General features: G+C 47.5%; 6 protein-coding genes across 7 annotated transcripts in view; 2 read left to right on the top strand and 4 right to left on the bottom strand.

Moving 5' to 3' along the window:
• The window catches only part of LOC6616912 (casein kinase I), a 29,699-nt gene extending 29,180 nt beyond the window's left edge, over nt 1-519 (bottom strand). Inside the window, exon 1 of the mRNA XM_032722674.1 lies at nt 210-519. The gene's annotated coding sequence lies outside the window, so the exon portion shown is untranslated. The remainder of the gene's footprint in view (nt 1-209) is intronic.
• Nucleotides 520-1,127: 608 nt separating this feature from the next.
• Nucleotides 1,128-5,241, top strand: LOC6616913 (nucleolar protein 6). Its single transcript, XM_002041207.2, has 6 exons — nt 1,128-1,245; nt 1,302-2,713; nt 2,782-2,892; nt 2,949-4,189; nt 4,249-4,652; nt 4,715-5,241. The coding sequence occupies exons 1-6, from the start codon at nt 1,207-1,209 to the stop codon at nt 5,120-5,122; spliced, it is 3,615 nt and encodes a 1,204-aa protein (XP_002041243.2). The 5' UTR covers nt 1,128-1,206; the 3' UTR covers nt 5,123-5,241.
• LOC6616914 lies at nt 5,194-6,597 on the bottom strand. Its single transcript, XM_002041208.2, has 2 exons — nt 6,430-6,597; nt 5,194-6,369 (listed from the first exon to the last, which is right to left on the bottom strand). The coding sequence occupies exons 1-2, from the start codon at nt 6,551-6,553 to the stop codon at nt 5,294-5,296; spliced, it is 1,200 nt and encodes a 399-aa protein (XP_002041244.2). The 5' UTR covers nt 6,554-6,597; the 3' UTR covers nt 5,194-5,293.
• Nucleotides 6,598-6,672: 75 nt separating this feature from the next.
• Nucleotides 6,673-9,334, bottom strand: LOC6616915 (protein asunder). The gene is made up of 3 exons (XM_002041209.2): nt 7,675-9,334; nt 7,305-7,610; nt 6,673-7,247 (listed from the first exon to the last, which is right to left on the bottom strand). The coding sequence occupies exons 1-3, from the start codon at nt 9,243-9,245 to the stop codon at nt 7,055-7,057; spliced, it is 2,070 nt and encodes a 689-aa protein (XP_002041245.1). The 5' UTR covers nt 9,246-9,334; the 3' UTR covers nt 6,673-7,054.
• Nucleotides 9,335-9,520: 186 nt separating this feature from the next.
• Nucleotides 9,521-12,248, top strand: LOC6616916 (ATPase family AAA domain-containing protein 3A homolog). The gene is made up of 5 exons (XM_002041210.2): nt 9,521-9,872; nt 9,983-10,457; nt 10,518-11,342; nt 11,415-11,613; nt 11,671-12,248. The coding sequence occupies exons 1-5, from the start codon at nt 9,650-9,652 to the stop codon at nt 11,761-11,763; spliced, it is 1,815 nt and encodes a 604-aa protein (XP_002041246.1). The 5' UTR covers nt 9,521-9,649; the 3' UTR covers nt 11,764-12,248.
• A 996-nt stretch (nt 12,249-13,244) lies between these two features.
• Nucleotides 13,245-21,153, bottom strand: part of LOC6616917 — a 33,807-nt gene continuing 25,898 nt past the window's right edge. For both annotated transcript variants that reach the window (XM_032720634.1, XM_002041211.2), the window contains exon 2: nt 13,245-16,726. In XM_032720634.1, coding sequence (XP_032576525.1) covers nt 14,006-16,726 — 2,721 coding nt within the window. In that variant the 3' untranslated portion in view covers nt 13,245-14,005. The remainder of the gene's footprint in view (nt 16,727-21,153) is intronic.

Raw genomic sequence — 21,153 nt, forward strand, 5'->3', positions numbered from 1 at the left:
AAAAACCTAAAGAGAATAAGAGAGAGAAAAGCGAGAAAGGTAGAGGGGCAAAGAGGCAGAGAGGGTGTAACTACTCGACTTTTGGCCATATTTTTTTCAATGGGCCGCCTTTCTGCCAACGCATCATTTTATAAGGTTTGCTTTGATCTTTACGCAATTGAACGACTTGTGGGCTTTATTAATTAGTCCACTTTTAACTGGCGATTTACCTTTTATACAGTTTTGCACGCATTTTCATTACGCCGCATTTTTCACCCATCACTCTCACACGCACGCACGCACAGACACAGTTACACACGTTCGGACCGAATATTGAAATTTGCAAGTCGATTTGCTACTGTGCGCTCGTCAATTTATGGATAACTACTTAGTTCACTACTTTTAATATATTAAGCTGCGCTCGTGTTTAATTGATTTCCTACGAAACAATCCTCGAAAGACCAAAAAACGCACGCAAAAGAGCACGAGAAAAATGGTGCGATTTTTTCCCCTGCCTGCAAACACACACACACACGCTTATACATGGACTAAGACGGAGTAAGACCGTATAGAAAAAGGAGGGAAATACTGTAGGCTGATTTAATGCTGATTACAGGCCAAAGAAAATGGGATAATTAAATTGGTTTTTTCTGTTTATTTTAAATTGATAATTTATATACTTTTGGTAAAGGCAGAACTTACCCAAAGTCCTTTTTACATAAGATTATTTTGAACATATTTATGAAATAAAAATACTGTTTAAAATACTGTTTTTGGCGAAGCCAATTAGCCGGTAACTTTGTTTATCTACTCTTTATAACTTTAAGCCCACGGCCATATCTTTTGCGTTTTACTGATAATATGTTTTTATAATACGAGAAATTTTTATCTTATTTATTGGTCCTGGATCCAAGGATTTATCGGCAATTAGTATAGAGACTTACACTTCACATTGACTAAATCTGTTGGTTATTCAATAACTGTGTACCGTGCAATATATTATGCCCTAATTTATTTAGTGTATAATCCCTTTTCAATATTTTAATTATAATTACGTTCGATTTTTACACTTTGTTTTTGCGGCTGATTTGGGACTAAAAAACGATTCTGCCCACTTTTAGGGTGACCATCAAAAACCTATAATGAAATACCGAATTCTGAAATACCGCATCTGCAACACGTGCGAGTTTAGCTCTCTCTCCTGAAAGTAAATAAATTTCATATTATATGCGATTTGTACTAAGAAACATCATGCCAGGAAAGTTGGTAAGATTGTCTAGATCTATATGGAAAGTATTTGGCCTATAACTTACTTTGTTTAGGTGGGCTCCTCGGAGGAAGCCGCTCGAACAGGTACCCAAGCAAATGCACATGCCGAGGATCACAGCGACCTGGAGCACTCCGCTCCAAGTACAGACGATGGCTTTGATGAACCAAAACCCCCAATCGCCAAGAGTGTCCCACCGTCCACTGCCATACCAAAGAAGAATAACTTCAAGCAAAGGGGTAATACCAAGAATGTAAAGCCGCCCACTTTGGAGGAGATGAAGGAGTTGCGAGACACCCAAAACCTCTTCCACTCCAATCTCTTTAAGCTTCAAGTTAAGGAAATGCTGGAGGAGCTGCAGTTAAAGCAGAAATACACAGATTTCATTGAAAACTGGCTGGAATCCTTTACGGTCTTTACCCGACAGCTAAAGGATGGCTTGATGGAGCGAACCCACTTGGAAGTCCCAATGAAGCTTTCTGAAAAGCCGACCGGATTTGTTTTCTCCAAGCCCACCAGGGAACCTTATCTGATCGGAGCCGCTGCAACGGGCACATTGCTGGGTCCCAAAATTGTAGTGGATGTGGCCTTGGAGATGCCAAAAGAATCCCTGCACAAAGAAGATTACCTAAACCTTCGCTATGACCAGAAGCGAGCTTTGTATCTTACTTATGTGACGGAGAGGATGATGGAGTCCCCAGATTATGCACAAGATCAGTTTAATTTCAACTACTATGCTAACAACCCGCTTAAGCCGGTTCTGGAATTGATCCCAGTTACTAAGCAAGTAAACAAGCATCTGCAAGTGCGGCTGTTCATCACTGCCCCGTTAAGCAGTTTTAAGCCAGGCAGATTTGTTCCCTGGAACAACAATATTCGGCCCTCGTTTTACGGTGACGAATGGGACGAGCAAGATCCGCTGCCCTCCACTCAACACTACAACGCAAACGTACTATTTGATCTAACTTTGTCCGAGAACCAGGCTCAATTGGATAAGGCCTTTAAGAGCAGGCGTAATTTCCAGGACGGTCTGCTGCTCCTTAAAGTATGGTTGCGTCAGCGGCAACTGGATATAGGTTACAGTGGGTTTGGTGCCCACATCCTGGCCGCTTTCATTGTGTACCTAAATAAGCAGCGCATTCTGCATCAGTCAAGCAGCAGTTACCAAGTGGCACGCACTGTATGGAACCAATTGGCGAACACGGACTGGACGAAAGGCATTAGCCTGGCTGTTGATCCCATTCAAACGGAAGAATTAAACAAGTTTGCGGAACACTATGACGTTTGCTTTATAGACTTCACTGGCCAGCATAATCTATGCGCAAATATTCCGCTTTACCTGTATAAGAGAGTTCGAGAGGAGGCCAAACTGGCGGTGGAACTACTAAACGACATGAAGCTAAACAGTTTCCCGCTTATCTTTATGCAAAAGTGTCCACTGTACAGCAGGGTGGATAATATCTTAAAGTATGTGCAGCTAAAATGTTACTTATAATTATAAACTTAATCAATTATAAACTTTATTTTTTCCCCAGGATTTCCAATTATTCATGCATAAATCAAATGCTTACACTGCATTCCCAGCCTCGAATTAAGTACGATTTTGCTAATTATGGTTACCCGCAGCTGCTACATTTACTGACAGAGTGAGATAACTAAGCTATTCAGGCAACTTGCAAAGAAATAATAATCATAATTATAGGCTCCTTAAGAAGGGACTTGCTGAACGTGTCCACTCCATACTACCCCTAGAAACTGCGACAGCCGCCTGGCCTGTGGAAAACAAAGCGCCCGTTATAGGGAAGTATATTCAACTAGGCCTTATACTTCAGCCAGAGCACGCATACGAGGTGTTAAACAAAGGACCTGCTGCCAACGATGATCTTGCGGGAGCTGAAGAATTCCGACGGTTTTGGGGAGAGAAGTCAAACCTTCGTCGGTTTCAGGATGGCAGCATTACAGAAGCTGTGGTTTGGGGGACCGCCCAGGATTCACCCGCCAAGAAGCGACTAATTGTTCGCCATGTTGTGCTGCATCTACTGGAGCATCACCTACAACTGGACAGCAAGGAAGTACAATACATAGGCGGCGAGTTGGACCAAGTCTACAAGCTGTCTCCTTGGTTTAAGGTCAATAAGCTAAAGACTAAGCTGTCACTGGATCAAGACACCGATGCAGAGGCACTTAGTCCGCACGTCATCCGATGTTATGATGAGTTGGCACGTCAACTACACGGGCTGAATGATCTTCCTCTAGAGATAGTCTCCATATCAGGCGTCTCGCCCATTTTCCGATACTGCGAGCCGCAGCCCGTTCTCCCACAGGCGCTTCTGGTAGAAAACCGCATCCTGGCAAGCACCATTCAGCGTGTGGTTATCCAGCTCGGGCAAAGCGGCAAGTGGCCCACTGAACTTGGTGCACTGCGTGCTCTTAAGACTGCCTTCCTTATTGAAATTGGCGAAAAATTGGAGGCGCAGTGCCGGCTTCATTGGGTGATATCCGCCGACGGTCTTCTCGTACTCAAGCAAGGTTACTGCTTCCTTATAGAGCTGGCACACAACAAGGAGCTGGCCCTCCTGAAGCAGGAAGTTACTGAGCGTGGCATAACTACATATGTAGACAATGCAGCCAGTCGTTTCTTAGAGCGTCAACATTATATTCTACCCAAAGTAAGTGGGGCTTTACATTCGCTTCATCAAACTTACAGCGCATTTGGCTCCACTGTGCTGTTGGCCAAGCGCTGGCTGGCCACACAACTGCTGGACGATGGCTTGTGGCCTGATATGGCTACTGAGTTACTGGTGGCGCATCTCTTCCAGCAGCGATATGCACCACAGTCCATAGCGGCACCTCAAACTGGATTCATACGTTTCCTGCAGCTGCTTTCCCATAGCGATTTTAATGGAGAGCTCTTCCTGCTTAACTTCAACAATAGCTGGCAGGGTAAGTTCTTTGTCATCACTTAATAATGTTATAATATAATTAAACTTTACGTTCTCAAGAACAACAAATTGCCGATCTGGAGCACAACTATCGCAGCAACCGTCAGAGTTATCCTCCTTTGGCTGTGGCCACCTCCTACGATATGCAGCATGCCGGACGATTGTGGACGTCGGATCAGTCCCCCAGCCAACGGGTGCTTGGACATGTGACGCGACTGGCCCGTCGAGCGCTCGAGATTATCGAAACCAGCCTGATGTCGAAAGATCTGAGGTTTGTGCGGCCGGCCCAATTATTTCGAGCTTCCAACGAGGGCTACGATCTGGTTATACAATTCAAGCCAGATCTGGTGCCGAACTCCTTAAGCTACGATCTGGGGTCACCATTTGTTTCATTTAGCCAGCCAAACTTTAGCTTGCCCCGCGCGGGATCAGATTACATTGCCCGAATTGTGGGACTACTAAGAGTAAGATGTTATAAAGCAGAAAATTATTTGAAAATTCTCATTTCCCCTCTTCTTGCCGGTAGTCTGCATACTCCGACTTTGCTGCGTTCTTTTACAATCCGCACGGAGGCAAGGAACTGGCCATTGTATGGCGGCCCACAACGGAATTCGCTGCAAAGCCTTTCAAGGTCACAGAGCTGCAGGCATGCAGGCCTTGTGGTAATGGAAAGGTCCAAGTTCTCAAGGAAACGCTGCTCGAGGACTTCAAACTCTTACTGAAAGATTTCTACCTGCGCATCGCCACACCAGAGGAGCTCAAGCGGGAACAGCGCGAGCATCAGAAGCCCATGCGATACTTTGAAGCCAACCAGGCAGTGGAGGAGTCGAAACCAAAGCCGAAAAAGCATAGGAAACGCAAGGGCACCGGGAAAGAAGCACCACCCAAAAAGAAACGCCTAATAAAAAGCTCGACCCTTAAGGCCTTGAAATAGTTATAGAAATATGTAGCTAAAATATGTTACTAAGTTAAACAAAATAGCTTTAATTTTGGTTAAAAAAAACTGGCATATAGCAGCATAAGAAATTGCGAGAAACGGTGATATAAAAACAATAGCATTACTGATGTTTCTTGATGGACGCGTTTTGCCTGAAGCTTTTCGTGATCACAATTGAGATTCGTCCAACCCGTATGTTGGCTTCCTTATTGACTTGGAGACTTGAGCTCGCGGATATAGATTTTGTCCCAATGGTATCGTCCTATAGAAATGAGGTTCCTCAAAATTAGGACAATTATTAACCTGGGTGCAGGGATCAAAGCGGATATGTTTAGATGTGCAAGGATGCTCCTGTGGACGTACGGGCGACTGAACTTGAGGTTCCATTGGCACTATCAACGTCTGTTCCGTGCAGGTCTGTTGTGACTTACAGTGCTGACAGGGACAGGGACTAGTGCTTTCGGCCGATGAAGTGTAATAACATTCAGCTGATGTGTAGGACTCTGCTGAGGCCGTTTCAAATAGGTGGCTATATGTACCGCATCCGGTGGAGTTTGTGTTGCGCTGAGCCTGGCATCTCAAATTTACGGGTTCATTCTTTATATGGGTATTTGCACTGAGACAGCTCTGAGTTTGGCAACCCACATCCTGTGGCTCCTTCACAATAGAAGTTCTAGTTGCGGTGCCGGTGTCCTTCGTTTGGCAACTCGCATTCCGGTTTATCTCGCGCTCCAAAATTGTCTGCGTTTTGGCAAACATTTGAGTTTGACAGCTCGAGTGTTGCGTCTCGCACTTGGGGCAGTGCTGGCATCCAGTGTTTGTCATTAACCCGGATGTCGAGGTGCCCGCATCGTAGCAAAGTTGCAAACGGTGTTTAGAGTCTGACTTTTTCTTTGACCATTCCAATTGAGTAGACACACTTGCAACTGTCTTCAGCGGGTTCGAGGTTTCCCGTAGAAAAAGACATGTATCATTAGTCGACTTTGCAGGGTGCTTCACATCCTCATCGATGTCCATTTGCATACGGACCCTTTTGTCAGAAACATTGCGAAGAAGATCATCCAAAGTGCAGAAATGCGTGGGGTTTGGCGGGGGGACATAAACTGCACCTGGTGAAGAAGTGTCCAAGGGAATAAAATGTCCGTTGGGTCCTAGACGACTGTAGCTAATCAACCGTGTGTCTTCCACACGACGAATGTCCTGCTGGGTGAGAACAAAGATATCATTGCCCACCATTATGGGAACTTACCAAAGAAAAGTTAGTCAATACTCTGTATATTACAATAATCAATAACAATGCTCACTGTGCACAGCTGGTGCCATCTCCTCCGATACCTGCATCGCTTTTCTCGCGGTATAATTGTTCGCCATTGCCAAAAGATTACACAAATTTTGGGAAATATCAAATTCGATCTGAGAATTTAGCATTCGAATACAATTTTGTCTATAAAACTCAAAAGAAAAACGATACTTTGATTGGCCACAATTTTGATAATTTCGGAATCCGTTTAACAAATTGACGAATTTTATTTAGAATTATATTAAAATGTGTTTTACAAAGCCCATAATCTGCATTCTGGGTGCTTTTAGTAGGCTTAAAAATCTTTATTACCGTGCCAAAGATCACAATCACAAGTTTGGAAAAACTTATTGGCCCATGTTTATATTTGCTTAAGTTAAACATACAGTTTGAATCATAAACTAATCCAATTTTGAGGCAGTTTAAATAAAGGAATTATAATGTCGACTTCCACAGTAATGTTGTCCCAGTCTTAAAGAAGCGATTATACGAAACTCAGAAAAATACTTAATTTAACATTCAAATTAATTCCTATTAAACCACTAAGCTTTGTTTAAGGAAATGATTATGTTTCTTTTCATATATATAAACTACAGTCCCATCTTAAATTCGGGGTTCTCCGTGCCATTTTAACTGCGTACGGATTCCTCCTTAACATTGGGCGTAATACTGGCACCCGTCGTAACTGCGTCTTTGTCCTTGGTACCAAAATCCGGATACAGCTTGGCCACTTGACCCAACGGAGTGCAAAGGCGTCCCGAGAAATCCAATCGTTTGTTGGACTGACTTCGCTCTGCTGAGGATATAATATCTAGCAGGGATCTGGGGATAAATATCGGGTGAGTATTATTAAGGATTCTATTAAGAAATACAAAATACCTTTGCCCACAACTAGACATGCGACGCTTGCTCGCCTTGAGAAGGCTATTGGAGTTGCTGCTGCCACTAGCACCGACGCTACTGATGGGCTCGAGCCGTTCGGGAGAGAGTGGGGATTCCGTGAAAGAGCGCAGGAGACTTGCTCCAGGTTCCGACTTCAGCGGGGCATCGCCGTATGCGGCTCGCAAACTCTGTAGGCTTTCCAGCAGATTTTTATGGTGCATTGTGGTGGCATTTAGTTGGATAAGTTGCTCCAGTTCCCTATACAGCAAGCGGTACTGGTCTTTGGCCTTGGAAAGCTTTAGTCTAAAATGAGGTTTATAAATATAAAAAAATCGAAATATATAAAAGTTGTCTATAAATTGTTTACCTTGCTCCATTGGTGTGGGTAAATGGTAGAACATCGCCACGCGAGGCGCTTTTGTACAGCTCGTGAATGTGCTGTTGGCACCGCACCTCGTCCTGCTTATCCATGTCCTCCTTAACCAAAAGATGGAGAAAATGCGAAAGCCAACTGATGTGGCGCTGTAGGTGGAATAGAATCGAAGAGCTGGTAGTCAGGGGAAAGTAGCGAGGCAACCTGCGCGTCAAAGGCGGAGCAGATGGATCCTTAACCTTGAGCGGAACCATGCGCGACATCTTGATCAGTTGACCAAGTTCGGCGGTGCGATAGTCCGAGACACGTCCTCCAGGGCCATCAGTAATTGATGGAGCCTCATCCATGCAGGAGCGCGTGATGCACAGGGAGTGCACAAAGATCTCGCCACCGCGAGCAGACAGCATATGGCTGGTGGCCTTCGAGCCGGTCTTGCGCGGCATTTCCAGCAAGACTGACCGTCCGTTAAGCAGAAAGTTAATCAAGCAGGAACTGGGCCGCGAGGTGACGTCCACCGGTGTCACGAGGAACTGACCCAGGCAGGGCTGTAGATCTGCAGAGCCGCAACCGCGCGGTGTGCACCACTTAAGAGTCACTGTTTCGTATGTGGCACCTTGCTTGATGCTCGTGGGTAGACTGAAATCTGGGCCACAGGTGATGGAGTGGGCCCTGCGGCTGTGCAGGATTTCCACATCGTAGTTGGCGCTGGAGTTGGCGTTTTGCTCCTCCTTCATGGGTATGTTAGTCACCGTGGTACTAGCTAGGTCATAATGGTTCAGTATGAGGTGCGTCAGCTTATAGGAAATATCCGGGGCACTGACTGTGTGGATCTCGACATCCAGCAGCGGCGAGATCTTGAGCAGGCTGCGATTGGTGACCAACGATTCAACGCCCAGCGGCACAATGTTGAGGATAACTAAATGGCAATGGTCGATGATCAGTCCCTTCTTGGCGGGCGGCGCTGCTAGGGTGTTCTGCTGCACCAGCACTGTGTTAAAGATGTCCTCCAGGCTTTTCATGCTGGTATTGTCACGCGCTGAAGTGATGCAGATGACGCGACCCTTGTTGGGAATGCGCGATAGTTCGTCGGTCCCAAGGTCGGCCATCGCCGCCAACTGCTCATCTGTGGGCTCCGCCAGCGCTTCGATGGCGGCCCGAAGGCCATGGATTACCGAGTAGTCTGAAGATGTGGGTAAGTTGCGCGACGGCACGCCCACCATTACCATTGCGTTCATCACGTGCGACATATTTTGCGTGCTGGGACTCCAAGTGTTCACGATATGCGCCGCCGTGTCCGAGACAATAAACCGCACATGCTTTTTGCCGGGAAAGAGATCCCATACCACGCGGCAGTACTCGATGGAGGATTCGCAGGCGCATGTCCACAGGCTCTTGCTGAATTGGGATCCACCGCTGCCGGTTGCATTTCCCGCCGCTCCTGTTGCGCCGCCGTCTCCAGATGGTTTTCCCTTTAGGAAGTCCATCGAGATGTACTCCTCGCTGGCGATGCTAAAGTATCGGGTGTGGTCCAGCACAAAGATGGTCTTCTGGTTGCGTTCGAACATGGTGGACTCGTCTGGACAACTTAAATTGCCGGGAAATCAAACAAACGCAAACGTTGAATCCTAATTGTTTACAATCTTTGTTCACCACGAACAGCTGTTTTCGAATTCCAAATTCACCACTGCTAATTTTTTTATTTTATTTTTTAACTTACCAAAAAGTGCTGAAAAGCTCCTTTCATAAATTCAACAAAAAAGCACACATTTTTAAAAAATATATCGATGTATTTATAGCTTGATACCAATTTGTCCGTCTCCAACTTACCGAATCTGGCAACGCTGCACAGTAGTTAGAATCACGTTGTCAAGCGAAAGCTGTCTAAATTTCGTAATATTTTCTAGATTGTTTTTTTTTTCCCATACACTGAGTGAAAAGCGCGAGAAGCGCAAGCCAACGTATTAGGACAATGTCGTGGCTTTTGGGCAGGAACCGCCAACAGCCGCAGCCGGATCAGACCGCCGGCTTTTCGGATGGAGGAGGATCTGCCGATCCGGAGGGCAGGACGGCCGGCGAAAAGTCCGGTGATTCGCAACTGAGCCGGGCGGAGCGCAAAGCCATGGAAGCGTACCGCTTCGATTCGTCGGCGCTGGAACGTGCAGCGGATGCTGCCAAAACCCTGGAGCGTTCAAGTAAGCAAACAAAATTTTATTAGCCAATTGCATAACCGACATGCGCCACGCTATCACAGCGTGCGTATGCGTCAGAGTTCATGTCTATAACCCATGTTAATCTTGTGCAGAACACGCCCGGGAGGCCCTCGAGCTTTCCAAGATGCAGGAGGCCACCCGGCAAACGGAGTACAACACCAAGGTCAAGGAGTACGAGGCCCATATAGAGCAGGCCAAGGTCGAGCAGAAGCGCATCGACCACGAGGAGCGCCGCAAAACTCTCATCGAGGAGACCAAGCAGCAGCAGCAGCGTGCCCAGTACCAGGATCAGCTGTCCCGCAAGCGGTATGAGGATCAGCTGTTGCAGCAGCAGCGAGTACAGGAGGAAAACCTGCGCAAGCAGGAGGAGAGCGTCCAGCGCCAAGAGGCCATGCGGCGCCAGACCATCGAGCACGAGATCGAGATGAAGGAGAAGAACCGGCTTAAGCTTCTGGAACACGAGTTGCGGGCCAAGGCACGAGTGGATCGCGAGAACCGGGATATCAATTTGGAGAAGATCCGTCTCAAGGCGCAGGAGCATCGAACAACCGTACTGGAGGGCATCAAGTGAGTAATACCCCAAACTAGGCAAGATGAAATAACTGATTTTGTATTACTTATCCACAGAACCGCCGGTACTGTCATCGGTGCCGGTGCTGAGGCTATGCTCACCGACTGGGACAAGGTGCTGACCGCCGCCGGAGGACTTTCGTTGTTGGCCCTGGGTGTGTACACGGCCAAGGGCGCCACTGGAGTGGTCTCTCGATATGTGGAGGCGCGCATTGGTAAACCTACGTTAGTTGGCGAGACTTCCCGCTTCGCTTTCCTGGACGCCCTTAAGAACCCGCTGCACTACCTGAACAGGCTGCGCGCCAAGCCGACCGATGCCCTGCAGGGCGTTGTGCTAAATCCGAAGCTGGAGGAGCGGCTTCGTGACATTGCCATCGCCACAAAGAACACACGTATCAACAGGGGCTTGTACAGGAACGTTTTGATGCACGGCCCACCAGGAACGGGCAAGACCATGTTCGCCAAGAAGCTGGCCGAGCACTCTGGCATGGACTTTGCCATCATGACCGGTGGCGATGTGGCGCCCATGGGCAAGGAGGGCGTAACCGCCATCCACAAGGTGTTCGACTGGTCGCACACCTCACGCCGCGGACTGCTGCTCTTCGTGGACGAAGCGGATGCATTCTTACGCAAACGTTCTTCTGAGAAAATTTCGGAGGACCTGCGTGCTGCCCTGAACGCCTTCCTGTACCGCACTTCCGAGCAGAATCCCAAGTTCATGCTTGTGTTGGCCTCCAACACTCCCGAGCAGTTTGATTATGCCATCAACGATCGTCTGGACGAGATGGTGGAGTTCACGCTGCCTGGCCTGGAGGAACGGGAACGCCTCTTGCGCCTTTACTTCGACAAATATGTGCTGCAGCCTGCCGCTGCGGGTGCCAAGTGAGTATTGCAGGAGCTCTTGCAGTTGGAACATTTTGTAGCAATTGTTTACTACCTTTTATAATCGTCTAGGCGGTTCAAGCTGGACACCTTTGATTACGGAAAGACGTGTTCGAAGATGGCAGCTCTGTGCGAGGGTATGTCGGGTCGAGAAATCTCCAAGCTGGGCGTGTCCTGGCAGGCGGCAGTCTATGCCTCCGAGGATGGTCTGCTCACCGAGAAGATGGTCCTGGACAGGTGCTACTCCGCTGCCCAGCAGCATAAGCAGAAGGTGGGTTTGAAAATGTGTATAAACTTATGTGCTTTGGTAACCATGTATCCTTTGCAGATGGCCTGGCTTTCGGATCAGGAGCGTGCTGATCACAAATCCATCACAGGCACAGCTGCCCCACCCCTCACGCTAACTGCCAACAAACTATAAAGCGCGGAGGAGCCGATGCTGAAGTAGATGCAACCTGCATTCAAAACTTGTTTAGTTTTCTAATCACTTAACTTTAAGTTGGTACGCACAGGGCTTTATCTCACTAACGACCACCAACCAGCAGCCGAGACACCAAAATAGTGCATATCGATTACGTGTATGCATTTAACAGCCTGTACATAATCGTTGGCGGGAAGATGTGTTCGTCTATATATGCAATTAAGTTTGACCCACAGATAATTGTATTATAAGCCTACATTCACTGTCTCAGTAGAATATACAATAAGAGGTATATATTTTAACTGCTGTCGTTGCATTTCGTATGTTAAAGCTTTGGACGTAGACTGTAAATTGAATTCGGTCGCGCCAGCACTGTGAGAGATTTATATTAAACTTCTCGCTGGCTCTTCCACCAATTTCACTTGTCCGCAGTGTTTTCCTATATATGAGTATGAAGTAAATATATATAAATTACCTGTTACAAATTAAATTTTTATTTCGCTTTGACAAGCGGACGAATAATGTTTGGGAAATCGGTTATAAGAAAATCTTTCAATGCTCAAAAACACACTTGGTTTTATTCATTTTTTAAAATTTATTTTAGATTAAACCAAATTTAATGAAACCATCTCATGACTATTATTATTCGTTAAATTATCGCGCTACGATACGTAAAATTTTTGTTTACACCACCTAGCGGAGAGTAGGAGTAGTAAGGTCGAGTTGCCAACTATATTTGTCAGTGCCCAGTGAAGCGACATCTAAGGGCCAAAGCGCGCAACAGTTCTGTTAATGCAATGTCAACTTTCTGTTTGGCAATGTATGCGTACATACTGCAAATTCTCCTCAATAGGTGTCGCAAAGTCTGATTGCAATTAAACTATTAAGCGGAATCCACTTTATCAAATTTTATATCTTCAATAACATCAATTCCTTTACTATCAAAGGCGTTTGGTACTTTAAGAACAATAGCTTCGTTGTTTCACTAAAAGCACTTTGTACAAATTCTTGAAATTCATCATTTCCTGCATCGCAACTTAAAAGATTTCGAAATATGTATTTCTACCCCAAACGTCTGTCCAAATTTTAATCGATAATATAAAAGATTTTAAAAGCCCCAACAAAGTGTGACCCTTTATATGAGTGTAAGTTTATCCGGTGCATCCACTAGACAAGCAGTGTAAACTGCTTTGTACAGCAGAGACCCGACCCTAAAGAAATATTTTACACGTAACGGCCACACTAAAATGCAGGCTGGGAAAATTACGTTAAGGAAACGCTTTGTCTGGATTGGCGCGCAAAATTAAAATTTTTGCAGAGCGCGAAGGGAGAGAGAGCTCGAATTTTAATCATAGATGTGCGCGAATAAATCCTTTTCAGGATATGTTCAGCTGCAAAGAAAGTTTCCCAACCCAAAAATATGAAAGATATTGTACTTTTTTTTTAACAAATTCTTTATATTTGCTTGCGTTTTTAATTTTTTTGTTATTTTTGTGATTTTTTTCGGTTGTTTTTTCTTTTATAAAACTTTGTTTTAAGTTGTTCTTTTGTTTGTTGTTTTCTGCGGTTTTGTATATAAATAATAATACTTATGGCTAGTAATATAGTAAACGTTTTTCGATTTTTCATCAATTTCGCCTTGCAAGCCAAATGCTGCATCGTCTGTAGGCCACCAAAACATAAATTTTGTTAATTGATTTGGGCTTTGAAAAATTTCCAACGGCCTTTTGTTGTTCGATTTGATGCTATTGTTGTTCTTGTGTGGTGTTGAATCGAAAAACTGCAACAATTGCAACTAACAATGCTAAAGTTACGCTAATATAGAATTTTGTTTCGCTTCCGTTTCAAACTTACTTGGCTAGGAGTTCGCTGTTTTGCCTTAAGACTAACAATATTTACACTTAGAAAAATTTGCTAATAGTTTTGCTTGCTCATTTGTCATATTCATTGTTCTGCCATTTCTTCGATTTCTCTTAAGAATTTCATTAAAGATTGCAATTAATTTGTGTCCCCGATTGCTTGTGTGAAGGAAGGGAGAGGGGTATTTAGGACCATGAATATACATTTATATTCTCATGCACGTTCACAACCTGAGCACAATTAGCATTTAAGATCCCCTCAGCCCCTCCCCCATTTCGTCGATTCAATACTGCTTGGAATTGCTAGTGGGCGCCAGCAGGCGACGCGACCAGCACGCCGCCATCCGCTGGGGATCCGTCGCCGTCATCGTCTACAACTGATACTAACTGCCGACCATGATGTGGGCCGGGTGCTCCAGTTCGTTGTCATGCAGGCGCGAGGCTGTCACAACCTGACCGCCCAATCCGCTCTTGAACAGATCCTCGGAGCTGAGCTTACAGCTGGGTACCAGCTCCGTGAACTCCGACCCCAGTCCGAATTCCATGTCCAGGAATCCGTACTCCCAGGTATTGGCGCCCGCCGACACATTGGAGCTAATGCTGCTTACATAAGACGAGGTCAGCGAGTGGGTGGCCGAGGAGATGGTGGACAGGGTGGTGAATGTGGCGGTGGTGGAGCTGCTTCCGCAGGAACTGCTACTGCCGCCACTCGCTTGGACGGTGGTGAAGCTCCCACTGAATGCCAGCGTGGACCCCGAGGAGGAACTGGAACTGCTGGCTGGTACTGAAACTGGCACCGCTGTAGGTGTGGCCGCCGACGGAAGTATGCTAAACAAATCGTTGTTGTTGAGCGGATCCAGCGCCGATTGCGAACTGAGGCTCAGCACCGAACTCCAGTTGATGGATCGCGTGGAGTCGTCGTCCGCATAACCCGAATCGCTAGTATCGCAGTTGCTGCTGCTTGCGGTAGCTGCAACTGGCGTGGTGCCGTTGCTGCTCACAGTATTCCCACTACTGCTGCTCATCACCGTTGAGGAAGTGGTGTTGCTGCTAGTGCTGCTTGATGCGGGGGAACTGCTGATGTTGCTGCTCAGTGTTGTTGCTGCTCCTCCACTAGAAGCTGCTGCTGCTGCCGAAGCTGCTGCCGCTGCTGCTGTTGTGGTGGGGCAGGCCGGAAAGGGAGTTGCTCGACCAGATTGCGACTCCCGAAAGGGATAGTGATCGTAGGGGTGCAAACTACTGTTGCTGCTCACCGCCGTCGCTGAGGAATTGTTGCTGTTGCCGCTGGTATTGCTGCTACTTGCACCCGCTGATGTATCACAGTTGCTCGGCTGCGTGGCGAAGCTGCCCGCACCCGCTGCCACGCCCCTATAGGCGGGTTGGCTGTCCAAACGCTCGTGGTAGCCATGCGGTTGCGAAGGCTGCTGTTGCTGCTGGTGTTGGGGCTGGAAACTTAGTTGCTGGTAGTGATCCATGTTGGCCAAACGGGCACAGTTCAACACGGGCGCATAGTCCATCTGCTGCTGCGGATGCGGATGCAGAGGTGCTGGCGGGGATTGCTGCTGCTGCTGTTGGTAGGCAGGGTGGTACTGAGCCGCTTGTGCCGCCGCTGCTGCTGCTGCGGCTGCAGCTGCTGCCGCCTGTTGGTGGTGCTGTTGCGCCGCCTGGTGCAGCTCCTTGGCCTCTGCTTCGATCTCACGATCAATGCGCTTCAGCGTATTGCAAATGAGCACCGAGCGGTACAGCGACTGCTCGGAAACCTGCCGGAAACGGGAGAGTTTGAACATGGACAGATTGCGTATCTTCAGGCGCGTGTCCTTGTAGCAACTCCTGTTGGCACTGCACCAGCCACCGGGTCGTCCATCACAGCACCGTTTAAGGGGCAGGCCATGAAGAGGCAAGCCGGCGAACGGAACAACGGGCGCTGATGAGGGCGGCGGACTGATGGGCGATCCTCCAGCGTTTCCGGATGCGCCACTGCTGCAGCCCAGGTCCAGATAGGATTTGCCGTTCTCTGCACAACGAATAGTCTGCTGTGGCGCCGCTGGCGGGGCATAAGCTCCACCGTTGGTCGGCTCGTAGAACTGCTGGGGTCCCGATGAGGGATTGGCCGGACTGCTACCCGCTGTCGCCCACTGGGGTGGAGCGAAACCACGCGCCTGCTGCGGTGTCGGCGGTGATTGCGTCATGTGCTGCGGTCCTCCCGTCCGCGAGCAATTCTGCTGCGGGAAAGGCTCCGAGTAGTAGTTGGGTTGCCTGCTCCCATATCCGGGGGCATAGCTTCGCTGCTGCTGCGGATGTTGTTGCTGCTGCTGGGCGAGTTGCTGCTGCTGGGGATGTGGTTGTTGTTGGGAGAGCTGCTGCGGCTGCTGCTGGTGGGGATGGGACGGCAGCTGGTGCGGATGAGGGTGCGGATGCGGTACAAAGGGATGATAGCGCATGGGACAGTAGGTGGGTATGATGCTCTCCTCCTCCTCGTAGTCGTCCTCAAAATCATCATCATCGTCGTCCAGCTCATCGGCGCTGAGCAAAGTCGTGGCCAGAGTGGAGCGGGTGGCAATGCTACCCCAAGGATCACTGGGCACCGCGACGGCCTGTAGCTTGGAGATGCAATCCACAGGTTCCGCGGATGCAGCGGGTCCTGTCACCGCGGAAGGAGCAGTGGGCCCATTGCTCGTCCAGGGCTCACAAGGAACGGCTGAGGTGACCACCTCTAGCCTGGCGATACTGTCCTCCGGTATCGCCGCACTCGCTGTCGGCGGCAGTGGCACCTCCGCTTGACTTTTCATTGCTGCGACGGCGGTAGTAACTTCATGACCATTGCTAATACTTGGCTCCGTTGGCTTCAACGCATCCATGGATGCTTCTAAAACAATGTGGTTGTTGTTGGACTCAACAGCTGGCTCCGATGGCGATTGCTGCTGCTGTTGCTGCTCCTCGAGCGACTCCAGGTAGTTGTTGTTGCTGATGGCCCACTTGTTGGCCTTGACGGGGGGCGGGGCACAGTTGCCCGTGTAGGTGGTGTTGGCATCCTTGCTGTCGAAGGTCAGCTCATGCTTCCGCTTGGTAGCGGCTGTTGCTTGAAGACCCATCGCGGAATTCACCTGCAATAAGAGGGAATATAACATAAATTTAGTGATTTGCCGCCAAAATAAAAAGCACGCTGCCAACAGCATGGCAAGTAAACTTAGAGAAATAATTGTGATGGACAGGAAAGCTACAACTAAATATTTCTGAAGTAGACCACAGATCTTTAAGCTACAATCGTTCTCAAATAAATTTCTTTATTTATAAGTTTTCGGTTCGGTATTTTCCCTCTGTGCATCATAAATTTCCTCACGGTTCGCACGAGCCAACAAAGGACACACAGCCAGCTAAAAACTTATAAAGAAAATGGAAGTCAGGCAGGGACTTGAACTCCCCCTTTCGCCCACTCAACCAGCCACCGCACCACCCTCGTTCCTTCCACCCACTCGAGCCATGAAAATGGCATGGAAAATGCCAGGCGGCAACAACAACAGCAGCCAAGCCAGGCAAGTCGAGGCTGTCTTTCCGTCAGTCAGCCACCCTGCGCCTCACCCCAGCCACCCACTCTCCACTCTACACCACCCCAGCCACAGCCCCACCACCTCCGCCTCCTTTCGACTGATGGCATTGCTCATCGACGCTGCTCGAAATCTTCTTAAAATAAAACGCACAGAGACGAAAAGAGAGGGCGGAACCTCGAGAATCGTGTGGGCTGCCACGATTGCCGTAGTCTTCCCATTCTGAATGCTCTTCTTTTACTGACACTTTCCCATCAACTTCCGCCACATTTGCTGTGGGACTTTTTTCCGTTTCTTTTTTCTGTTTTGAAACTATTTTTAAGTTTTCGAGTTCTGCTCCAGTCAAGATTTTTGATCAACAGTGCAACCAAACAATGCTGGACAATACTTTCTCGGAAAAACTAAATATATATCCATTAACATACGTTTTATTTAAAGTTATAAAATTGTGGATAAAGTTTTTAGTTATCATATTGTATATATGTTATGTGGGGATCCCAATTACAAAAATCTAGATATAGTATATAGTAAATACTCCTGGGCTTATAAATATAAAAATCCATCTGACATTTAAATGATCTATCCCTTAAATTTTGAGCTTCAATAAGCTTCCTGTTTCCCCATAATGTCAGCACCCTTCTGTTTTAGACTATATCTATCGATCGCGGAGTCTGGCTGGGGATTTCCAACTCACATTGCCCATATTTAAGAGTTGCCACCCTTCAATTGCCGGCACTCTGTTCAATTTCCGTGCCCTTCTTCACCGAGACTTTCCCCACTGAGTTTTGAACATCTGTGCGTAGTACGTCGGCCGAGGAACGGCCTTTGTCATATCCATATATCCATAAGGGTTGCCATATGCTCGCATATTTGCCAGTGCTGTTGCTGCGGCCGTGCCACTGATGTTGCTGCTGCTGCAGTTCCCTTCAGTACTGGGGGAATATAATACGAGAACCCGATTTGGAGGGTGAGTTTTCGTTTCGTTTTCAGTCCGCTGTGCTGTGTGCGCTGTGTGTTATCGTCATCGAGGTCGGTCGCCGTCGTCGCTGAGTCGCATGTGTTTCGCATTTTTCTACCCCCGGCCCTGCCAATGCCCCGTTCCCCTGCCCTTGCCTCTGTCCCTGTCCCTGTCCCTGTGCTCTGCCCCGGTTTCCCTTGTTTGCCTGTCTGCCTCTGGGTTTGCCTTTGCCACTGCCGCATGTCTCATCATCGCATTTCATCCCTCGTCGTCGTACCGTTCTCGTTCGCGTCTGCAGCTGTATTTTCGGTGTTATTTTTGGTATAGGGGCTGGAGCGAGTCTAGACATGCTGGCCGTCCGGACTCCGGATGGTTCGCCCTTTTGGGAACGCACCAACCAAGCCAAGAACCATACAACGTCTTCTTTGGCGGCAGCGAGAAGTTCCCTTCTCGGAATTATTGGTTTTGCTCCACACTCATTGCCATTCCGCCTCGGCTGACTCATTCTTATCATCGCCGTCGTCGTTTTAAAGGCGAGGCGGCGTCCACTCATTGCTCATTGTTCTGTTGACAACTGGTCGTATGTGTAATGCTGCCGAAGCTCGTTGCGCATACGTCGTGTGCGCTTAAAAGCTGCGCCAAAAACCAATCAGCTAAAAGCTCACCCCCTCAATCGAATCAAACCCCATCAGCTGAGCTTCGCAACGGGAAAACCAAAGCGAGCATAAACAGCACACACAAAAAATAAAAAGAAAAAGAAAACTTTCTACGCTAATTTTCGTTCGAATGGAGAAATGCTGGCCATCATTATAAGCCGCAACAGAAAACAAAATTTATACAATGCTGGCCATCATCTTGGGACTGGCTGACTGCCTGCCTGCCTGCCTGGCTGGCTGGCTGATGATGATGATTTTCGAGCTGCGTTCGCTGGCTATGTTGCTGGAAGTTGAATTTTATTGCCACACCAACATCACTCAGGCAGTTTCAAGCGGCAACAGCAACCAAGCACAGCAGCAGCAACACAAAAGCCAGTCCCCGTCAAGCGTTCGTTGCTTTTTACCCACCAGCAACATCTACAGCAACACTAGCGCAGCAATAACAACAACGGCAGCAAGCAGCAGCAGCATTTTACGCTTCGACAGCAACTCGTTTCAGCTGGCACTGGCAGCGGACTGAAAACAGAAAACTGACTGAAAAGGCAGGAGGGGATTGGCGGAGCGCGGGGGTCTCCGGCTCCGGCTCCGACTTCGACTGGCTCCAAATTGACGGCCCGAGTCTAAAGCTCGCACGCAGCGTCGCTGCAGTTGTTGTTGCTGCCGCTGCAGTAACAACAACAACATCGTCGCTACCTTCAAATTCCACAATATTCAAGTTTCAGGTTATGAGCCAACCAAGCAGCCAGCGAACAGAAACCAACCCAACCTGAGAGCCGGAGCCAGTCATCGTCAGCAGCAACAGCAAAAGCAACACGAAACGAAATGTTTGGCCGAAAGGCCACAGTGGGCTAAAACTGACCCAAAAGTGCTGTCTAATAATTTAATATGAACTACTACATTTTAAATTTTTAGTACTATATCAGATCTTCTCTGTTTCTATTTAGGCTCTTTATCAATGAAGTTTAAAGTTTTAAAGCTTTATGGTCTAAATATAATAGTAATAGTCATGGTTTGGCATAGATCTGAGTATTTTAAGAAACGATCCTAAGCTTAGGCGAAGTCTGAAGTTTAGTTAACTAACAATTTAAACCCTTATCATAATTTATAGTACAGAAAATTTTGGTTGAAAATAATTTTTTTAAATTATATTGTATTTCATTTAAGACCCTAAATAATTTTTTTCCTATTCCGTCTCATTGTGCCCGTTCGAGAGTCGACTTCCAAGCATTTAAGTCGGTCGCCGTTGTCGTTGTTGCTACCTCCAGTGCCTGGGCTCTGAAACTCCGGCTTTAACTCTGGGCTGTGGGCTTTGGCTTTGGGTCTGGCTACGACTGTGGCTCTGGCCCGATCCACTACGGTCGGAGCGGGTCTGGTGCTCTGGTCTGGGGCCCCACTTTGAATTCTTCGGCTGGGGCGCACGGCACAACGTGCGATAGCTGCGAATCGAGTCGGGTCGAGTCGAGCCGAGAGCCGCACATAAAAAACAACGTCAAGAGAAAAAAATAACAAGTAGAAGCAAAAAAAAAGTCAAGTTTCGGCTTTCGAGCTGGGTTTGGGTTTAAGCCGCGATCTCCGCCAAAGCAATTTAGGTGTACGAGCCATAGAGGAAGAAGAAACTTTGGAAACATAAAAAGGAGCGCGCGGCCCGAAGACAACGACGATGGGGCATAATAAAAAAAATTACCAGCAAGCTGGGGTTCAACGGAGTTGAATAAGAAGAAGACGAAGACGCAGCGGCCGAGCGGTCTTCAGCTCATCATAATAAAAATGAATTGAATTGAAGACAGGGGCGAAGACGCACCACCCGCTCTCCCACTCTTCTTTCTCGAGCACAGCTCTCTTAGTTTCTTATGTTGGTGGATGTGGATCTGGATGTGGATGGGAAGCTCGAGATGACGCCGATATGGTGGCTGGCTAGTCGCTCGGAGTTTCCCATGCTGGCTTAGTTATTTTTCCCTCCCTCATGGTGAAAACTTTGAATGCAAACACCCACAACAATAACAGAGCGGGCGAACTATTTGCTTATAGCGGCACATGACGATGTGGGAACGGAAAGATTTTCGAGCCCGGCTTTTCCACTAACGTTGAACTTCCACAATCGGAGGTATAGCATTAGTAAAGTTAAAGTTTATACCAACTATACAATTAAAAGTTTATAAGGTTTAAAAAAATATGCAGTATAAGCTTTTCATATTTTTAGAGTAGAGTTATGCTTACGAAAATATCTAAAAATACCTTATTCTAACAAATATTTTGGACTACAAGTCAACTGTATCGATGAATATTTGTAAAATGGTTGGTCCACTCAATAGAAGTAAGACTGTTAACGCAAACATGAATCAAGGCTGTGCTCGAGCTATCTATGGTTGGGC

Source organism: Drosophila sechellia, chromosome 3R (genome assembly GCF_004382195.2).
Source record: "Drosophila sechellia strain sech25 chromosome 3R, ASM438219v1, whole genome shotgun sequence".
NCBI classification, from domain to species: domain Eukaryota; kingdom Metazoa; phylum Arthropoda; class Insecta; order Diptera; family Drosophilidae; genus Drosophila; species Drosophila sechellia.

What these genes read in the sequence shown, in the direction of transcription:
- LOC6616916 (XM_002041210.2), top strand. Translation starts at nt 9,650, where the DNA reads ATGTCGTGGCTTTTGGGCAGGAACCGCCAACAGCCGCAGCCGGATCAG. An exon ending in CAAAACCCTGGAGCGTTCAA is followed by an intron (nt 9,873 to 9,982) that starts GTAAGCAAACAA and finishes AATCTTGTGCAG; the next exon opens with AACACGCCCGGGAGGCCCTC. An exon ending in ACCGTACTGGAGGGCATCAA is followed by an intron (nt 10,458 to 10,517) that starts GTGAGTAATACC and finishes ACTTATCCACAG; the next exon opens with AACCGCCGGTACTGTCATCG.
- LOC6616914 (XM_002041208.2), bottom strand. Translation starts at nt 6,553, where the DNA reads ATGCTAAATTCTCAGATCGAATTTGATATTTCCCAAAATTTGTGTAAT. An exon ending in GATGGCACCAGCTGTGCACA is followed by an intron (nt 6,370 to 6,429) that starts GTGAGCATTGTT and finishes TTCTTTGGTAAG; the next exon opens with TTCCCATAATGGTGGGCAAT.
- LOC6616913 (XM_002041207.2), top strand. Translation starts at nt 1,207, where the DNA reads ATGCGATTTGTACTAAGAAACATCATGCCAGGAAAGTTG. An exon ending in AGGGTGGATAATATCTTAAA is followed by an intron (nt 2,714 to 2,781) that starts GTATGTGCAGCT and finishes TTTTTTCCCCAG; the next exon opens with GATTTCCAATTATTCATGCA. An exon ending in GAATTGTGGGACTACTAAGA is followed by an intron (nt 4,653 to 4,714) that starts GTAAGATGTTAT and finishes TCTTGCCGGTAG; the next exon opens with TCTGCATACTCCGACTTTGC.
- LOC6616915 (XM_002041209.2), bottom strand. Translation starts at nt 9,245, where the DNA reads ATGTTCGAACGCAACCAGAAGACCATCTTTGTGCTGGACCACACCCGA. An exon ending in ACCCACACCAATGGAGCAAG is followed by an intron (nt 7,611 to 7,674) that starts GTAAACAATTTA and finishes ACCTCATTTTAG; the next exon opens with ACTAAAGCTTTCCAAGGCCA. An exon ending in ATGTCTAGTTGTGGGCAAAG is followed by an intron (nt 7,248 to 7,304) that starts GTATTTTGTATT and finishes ATTTATCCCCAG; the next exon opens with ATCCCTGCTAGATATTATAT.